General features: G+C 37.1%; 1 protein-coding gene across 1 annotated transcript; it reads left to right on the top strand.

Moving 5' to 3' along the window:
- Positions 1-1,065: 1,065 nt before the first annotated feature.
- Positions 1,066-7,387, top strand: LOC114750983 (mediator of RNA polymerase II transcription subunit 25). Its single transcript, XM_028939631.1, has 8 exons — positions 1,066-1,159; positions 1,253-2,080; positions 3,194-3,247; positions 3,402-3,430; positions 4,178-4,246; positions 4,360-4,444; positions 5,437-5,523; positions 6,590-7,387. Exons 2-8 carry the CDS (start codon positions 1,274-1,276, stop codon positions 7,064-7,066), a joined length of 1,608 nt encoding a protein of 535 aa, XP_028795464.1. The 5' UTR covers positions 1,066-1,159; positions 1,253-1,273; the 3' UTR covers positions 7,067-7,387.
- The last annotated feature ends 278 nt before the right edge of the window (positions 7,388-7,665 follow it).

Raw genomic sequence — 7,665 nt, 5'->3', positions numbered from 1 at the left:
TTGATGTAGGAAGTCTTACATCTGATAAAGTTGGGAACTAATTAATACTACCCCTAGTCCTAAATATAAGATTTAGTTTGTGGTGCAAATTGTTCTACAAAGTAAATCTTATATTTAAGACCAGAGGTAGTATATAATATAGCATAGGGACCACAAACTTGAGCTTTAAGGTTTTAAATCAAGGTGTGGCATTCTCTCCTCCTCATCACCCATTTGTTCTCTCCCTCCACTTTGGGGTTTGCTTCTCGTACCTAACACATTTTGTTGAGGGCTATAAGCATGTGCACTTTAATGTAGAATTCCTTGTTTGTTTAGGTACTCTCCTAGGGTGGTGTTAAAGTACTTTGTGCCATTATCTATATAAAGGACTTGAATATAGGAGTCTCAAACAACATCCTAGATTTCATTTGTAGTTGGGAGAAACATGAAGCTCTTCTTTATCCTTGGGATAATAACATTCACCAACCAAGACTCTTCTTTATCATTGGGATAATAACATTCACCAACCAAGACAGCATTGCATGGCCTGAATCTTCGATGCCCTGATAAGGGTGTTTCACTAGTGATATATCCAGCCTTTCCACAATCTTCAACTGCAAATTCTATTGCCTGGGCCCTCTCAAACTAATTTTCGTTGTTTAGCTTCTGTGGTATGATCAGAACCACTGGCCCTTCAAGAATAGAAGTCACCATGATGGAACCCCCAATTTGGCACCAGTTGGACATGGAGGAGCCATCAAGGCCCGAAGTCATTTTAAAGTGTGCAACTTCCTCACCGGAGTTCAACTCCATGCCTGTTTAAGGATCACCGTCTTCGGTTTTTGTCTCATGCTCTAATGCCATATGAGTCATTGCACTGAAGATAATTTTTATTGATCTCACAATATATATTGAGGAACCCCCATAATATAAAAAGGGAAAACCTGATTGAGGAAAATAAAAAATAATACAGAGCTGGATATGTACAGCTCTATACAATTAATTCTTTTAAATTCTAATAATTCTGATTTTACCATATTTCTTCTTTTATCTGTTGGTTAAAAATTGTTATAAGCTCCATTAATATTGCTGCTTTTTCTATGGATTTTTAGTTAATGGATCTATCACAAACCGGCAACCAATTTCTGTGGGCAATATTGGCACTGCTACTATAAAAGTGGTAAGATCCTCAATTTGTATGAAAATATTATTAAAATTTGGCACTGATTTGTTTTACCCCCATAATGATCCCGGATTTATCATATCTCTTCAGGAGCCCGTTCCTGTTACTTCCATGGTTACAGGACCTACTTTTCCTCATATGCCATCAGTTCCACGTGCTCCTAGTCAAGGTGTCCCAAGCTTGCAGACTTCGTCTCCGTCTTCTGCTTCTCAAGATATTATGGCAAGTAATGAAAATACACAGGATGTAAAGCCCATGATGTCAGTGTCACAGCCCTTGCGCCCAGTGGGTCCTGCTCAAGCAAATGTCAACATTCTTAACAATCTTTCTCAAGCACGACAGGTGCTAAGTGGAGGAACCTCAATGGGACTTCAGTCAATGGGTCAAACTCCTGTGGCTATGCACATGTCGAACATGATATCCAGCGGAATGGCATCTTCTGTACCTGCTGTTCAAAATGTATTTTCATCAGGACAGTCAGGCATAAATTCAATAACTAGTTCTGGATCTCTCACTGGTTCCATGCAGGTTGGAGCAAACTCAGGTCTTGGTTCATTAACTTCAGCCACGTCAAATTTGTCTGGAAGTTCAAATATTGGGATTTCACAACCACTGGGAAATCTGCAAGGTACTGTTAGTATGGGTCAGCCAGGGTTAGCCATGAGCCAAGGAAACATTGGCGGCGCCCAAATGGTGCAAAGTGGAGTTAACATGAACCAAAATGTGATGAGTAGCCTTGGTCCATCAGTTGTCTCTTCTGGGACTGGTACAATGATTCCTACTCCCGGAATGTCTCAGCAAGTACAACAGGGAATGCAACCACTTGGTGTGAATAATGCAGCAGCTAATATGCCTTTACAACAACAGACCTCAGGTGCTATGCAATCTACACAATCAAAATATGTGAAGGTTTGGGAGGTTTGTCCTGATCCCTTTTTAACCCCTGTAAATCTGCCTCTCAAGCTTTGGCTTTCATGCATTTTCTTTTTTCCTTGAGAAAATTTTAAAATAATTGGCATGGAATGTGAAATCCTAACATCTTCTCTATAATGAATTTTGTCCAGCATCAGTTGACCATCATGCATTTGTCATCAGTTTCTTTAGATTTGATAAGAATAATTTATGCCACTTATCCCTTGTAAGGCTTATTCTTGAGTTTAGCGTGATTGGAGTATGTTTTTGAAGTATTACTGCTAATCAATTTTCGGGCATCTAATTCTAAACTGTTATTTGACATGAAACGAAGTGTTTATCTTAGACAAATTAACTGTTTTTTTTTTTGGCCGACAAATCGAGACTGTTATTGCAAACTGTGGTTTTCATTTTAATTGCAATGGTTGCCTTTTCTGTTATGGTTCACTAAGGGAGACCATAGTTTCTTCAATTAGATTTTGTTGGATCATGTCTTTGTTTTCCTGTTAGTATCTTTAACTTGAGGAGAATATTTTTGACAAGTGCAGCTTATATCTCTATCTTTCTAAATCCTCTGCTGTGTCCTCCTTACTCTTGCCCACATTGATTTTAGATTCTCATTATCACTATTTAGTAATTACATACCATAAATGTTTGTATTGTAGGTTGCATTATATCGTTTTTGCTTTGCTACAATTTTCAATTTTTATTTATCACGCATGATGCAATGATCATAGCCCGTACTACCTTAATCTCTGATATCTCTGAAAAATTCTGGATATTTGACATTATGAAATGGATAATATCACTGATAGAAGCAAGAGGCGAGGAAAGAATTTGCTCAAAATGCTTACTGCTGTAGTTGTTTATACTATTTGGCGTTCATTAAATCTAATAGATCCTTACAATTCTGCTTTAATCTCATTGAAGTTATCTCTTTGTTTTCTAAAATTCTATAAATCAATTCTATGTTGTCCGGTGGCTGTAACCATTAATAACTGTAGATCATCAAATGATAAGTAGGAATTGCTACAAAGCACGGGTCATGAAAATTCCTTATTGTTATTCTCGCATGCTTTTGCATCAGTTTTATATCTTTAATTGTTGCTATTCATGCAGGGAAGTTTATCTGGGCAAAGACAAGGACAGCCTGTATTTATCACCAGACTAGAGGTATCATCTCAAAGCTTGATAAAAACTATCTGGCTTACTTCTTCTTACTTGACCATTGCATTAATTTTGTGCATTTTCAGTCTCTTTCATAATAGCAGCAATTCCTCCAAGTTTGTGGCATGTGTTAATTTGATGAGTACTTTCTTCATGGCAGGGGTATCGGAGTTATTCAGCTTCTGAGTCGTAAGTTCAGGAACTCATATTCTTTCTTCGTAGAAGTCTAGGGATCATTGTCAGTGGTTAGACTTTCTAAAACTGTCGGCTCAATATTCTTTTCTCATTGGTTTGTTGAGCTGCCTCTTTATTAAAGAAATTACTGACTTCTCTTTCCTTGATGGCTTAATTGGTTTTTCAGAAGTTTTGAGTCATTAGATGATTATATTCACGGAACCATACTTTCAATACTGGGTAACAATTATTAATAAGCATCTTGAGAAGCTCACTTTTGAGTTTTTATTCTACTGATTTATGAAATCAATAAGTTCCTAGATTCTTTAATTTGGATACTTGGAACAGCAAGGATCAAACTTCCAACCTCCCTTTGAGTTTTAATTCTAGTGATTTATGAAATCGATTTCAAGGTTTCCTTTATAAGTTCTATAATTTTTCACATGGGCAGGACATGCTTTTAACGGAGCAAAGTGTGCATGAGTATTTTGTATTATGCGCATATGGAAGTGATCATAACTATTTAGGTTGAAATTTCTCCCATTTCTTCATAATAAATTACCTTAAGACTGGTATGAAAAATTCAACTTATCATGACACATCATGTGCTCCAAAATTATACCAATATGGCTGAAGCAGTGTGGGATTTTCCTAAATGTCTACCTGGTCTAAATCACTATCAGTGGCTTTAGATTGTCACCTATATTGGCCTAACTTGGCAGTAATTAAAAAAATCTAATGACTGCTTTTTATGGGTCCCAGGCTTGCATCGAACTGGCCACCAACAATGCAAATAGTTCGTCTTATATCTCAAGATCACATGAATAACAAGTAACTTCTTTTTTTGTGCTTAGCTTTGGTCTTGCTTATTTAGTGTGTGTAGCTTTATATTGGTCCAGGCATTATTCTGTATATATTCTGACTTGACAATGCTTTGACACAAGGCAATACGTTGGAAAGGCAGATTTCCTAGTTTTTCGGGCTATGAACCCACATGGATTTCTTGCTCAGCTTCAGGAAAAGAAGCTGGTAAGTTATCAGTGCATCTTAATTTCTTCCTTTTCTTTAGTTTCTTCTGCTAATCTATAACATAACAATCTTATTAGTCAATAAAGTATTGTTGCTTCTTGATAACCGAGCCTTGTTCTAGAAAGAAGATAAAATGTGGCTTTTGCAATGTGTGGATTTCCAATTAATTAAATTGGAAGATTAAAAAAAATCACATCACTGAAAATATAAGATTAAATCGCATGGAACTAGGACTGTATGCATGAGGTTATCTTCGAAGTGTTTAAAAGTTTCAATTTATATCTAAGATGTCCTAGTATGTGTTGGTGTCTTCAATTCGATGTGTTCCAAATTTGTATAAGCAAGTAACTAGGAGGTTTTGTTACCAGATATAACCAGTCACTCAAAATTTGTAAATCACACTTGTATAATTATCCTCTGTTATTTCTAACTCCACTTTTAAGGCACGGAATCAGAATGGACAATTTACCTGTTCCATTGAAGGATTGTAACAGTTGTGTATTTTGTGCCTGCTGCCTGCATATGCTGTGAACTTGTTTCGCGGGTATTCTTTGTTTGTTTGCATGCATAGGAGATAATTATGGTAAACTTGAATTAGGAGAATATAGGCACAGTATGCTTATGAGACTCGTGCAAAACAAACGGGCAGCATTTCCTGTGTTTCTCTTTTGAGCAAGTAAAGAAGAATTGACAAGAAAAAGAAGAGCAGGACAAAAAGGGGGCATAAAATAAAATCTCCTAGGTCAATTAAAGGATGTAAAAACGACCGTAGGAAGCAAAGGGAAAGAGAGAAGGCTCAATAGTGCTCTCCAATCCTCTATAATTTTACCTGTGCTCCAACTCAATCCTACAAAAATAAGAGGTGACAATATCAACATCAGCTTAATTTGAACTATTTTTGTGCTTGAAATTATGGCCCTTATGGCTGAACCGTTATATTTCTTGGTTTGGTAAGCCTAGTCTGGTGCTGAATGTTTCTTCTTCCATTACAGTGTGCAGTAATCCAATTACCATCACAGACGTTGCTACTATCTGTCTCTGATAAAGCCTGCCGCTTGATTGGGATGCTTTTTCCTGGGGTGAGAAATTCTGAACTCAAGCCTCTTGAGCATTAAATTTTCTTCCCTTTTGTGGGAACCGGGATAAATGAAATCCACACTTACTTTCACAATCAATTTGCTCACACGTGAAAAGCGTTTGAGTTTCTTTGAAGTATGCCAACTTCAAGGTGCATGCAACATTCTGTTTATTATACTGTTGTGAGAGTTCAAGCTAAGTACACCTCAATTAGTTGTTGACTCTTCCATTTAATGCTATTTACGCTGTAATAAGTCTAGAAGTTGGGCTACTCTTCTCTTTCCCAGGGGATGAATAAACTATACGGCTTAGACACGCCTATTTTCACACATTTAATGTGACTAACGTGTTTCTCACGCCAACACAATCATGACGCTATCAACAGGCAATTGAGCTTTGGTTTGATTATATATGCAGAACGGTCATTATCTATTTTTAATTGTAGTGGGCATGTTGTATTATGTATATTATTCTTTATTTATGCAATACTCCCTCTGGTTCAAAATATAAGCATCAAATCTTTGGAGGGGCTTAATTTTTTTTTTTTTTTTTAAATAATGAGCATCACCTTGAATTTGTCTAATCATTTAATGCATTTTTTCCATTTGTACCCCTAATTAATTATTTGTCTCTTTCATCTCTTTTTTCATTCATTCTCTCTTTTCCCACTCATTCTCTCTTCCACTTACCCTCTTCATAAATGAGGGTGTTTTAGGAAAGTAAATTGCATTGTTTTACATATTTATTGTCTTTAACCAATTTTAACTAACTTTTTTCATTGCATGAATTAGTTATTTGATGTTCATATTTTCAATTGGAGGGACTATTACTATACTTGCACCTTATATTTTGAAAGAGAATTGTTAAATCCCCATTCACGCAAGGGTAGGATACTTGTAACTGTACTTGTGCAACCTAAACTTCTACCTTCCCTTGGAGGTTAAAGTCAACCTGAAACTATTCTACTCTAAATCTCCTCAACAAACCCAATTTTTTGAAGTTCCAAACCATAATGATATCTGTTTATGCATGCTTCCAATATTTCTCTGAAAATTGTTATACAAACAGGACATGGTGGTATTTAAGCCACAATTATCCAGTCAGCAGCAGCAACAAATGCAACAGCAACAGCAGCAGCAGCAGCAACACCAGCAGATGCAGCAGCAGCAGCATCTTACACAGATGCAACAACAGCAGCCACAGCAGGTTGCCCACATGCAGCAACAGCAACTTCCTCAGCTGCAACAACCACAGCAGCAGCAACTTCCTCCGGTGCAGCAGCAACAACTCTCCCAGCTGCAGCAGCAGCAACTCCCGCAGCTTCAGCAGCAGCAGCAACTCCCGCAGCTGCAGCAGCAGCAGCAGCTTCCTCAGCTTCAGCAATTGCAACATCAGCAGCAGATTCCTCAGCAACAGCAATTGGTTGGTGCAGGAATGAGTCAAGCGGCGTACGTTCAAGGTTCAGGACGGTCACAACTGGTGTCTCAGGGACAGGTATCATCGCAAGGTGCACCCAACATGGGTGGAGGTGGATTCATGAGTTAGCTTAGTTTTGCATTTAGTTCCCCAATAATCTATTAGAGTAACGATCTACGAGTCTTTAGCTTAATGTTATTTGAAGCATTGGGCCCTTGGCATTGATAGTGTTAGGTTCAATTTCAGATTGCAATGGTATAGTCTTGGGATGATGTCTTTTGCCGATGAACCATGAAGATTTATGCAGGAAACACTACCGTTAGAATGTTAATAACTAAATGGAAGTTTGCTAGCTAGATGCTGTGGCATGTCACCCTTCCCCATGTTTATATGCGCGTATTTGGGTGATAAATATGTTTTTGAAACTAAATCGGTAAAGAAATTATTCAAGGCATTTGGTGCCTGGCAAAGCAATCTCCTTGCATGGGAGAGGTGGTTAAAGCTGGTTTAGCATTTGCTGGAACCGATGTGTGAAAAAAGGGCACTGTTAAATTTCATAGCTTAATATTTAAAATTGAGCAAGTTAATATTTATTTATAATTACACGTTGAATTTAAAACAGTCAATTAAAAATTTATCATTGCAGCAAATATTAAGGGAATCTATAATTATAATTATTAATAATTAAGTGTAATGATACATAATATTATGAAATCAGAAGAAAACGA

Source organism: Neltuma alba, unplaced genomic scaffold, assembly GCF_004799145.2.
Source record: "Neltuma alba isolate B1F8T4 unplaced genomic scaffold, ASM479914v2 tig00006718_pilon, whole genome shotgun sequence".
Taxonomy (NCBI): domain Eukaryota; kingdom Viridiplantae; phylum Streptophyta; class Magnoliopsida; order Fabales; family Fabaceae; genus Neltuma; species Neltuma alba.
The sequence above is the reverse complement of the archived record's forward strand: the minus strand, read 5'-3'. Positions and strand labels throughout refer to the sequence as shown.

Bases quoted from the DNA above. Each gene is read 5' to 3' on its own strand.
- LOC114750983 (XM_028939631.1), top strand. From the start codon at position 1,274: ATGGTTACAGGACCTACTTTTCCTCATATGCCATCAGTTCCACGTGCT. The intron at 3,248-3,401 runs GTATCATCTCAA...TCTTCATGGCAG, and splicing joins TATTTATCACCAGACTAGAG to GGGTATCGGAGTTATTCAGC. The intron at 5,524-6,589 runs GTGAGAAATTCT...TTATACAAACAG, and splicing joins TTGGGATGCTTTTTCCTGGG to GACATGGTGGTATTTAAGCC.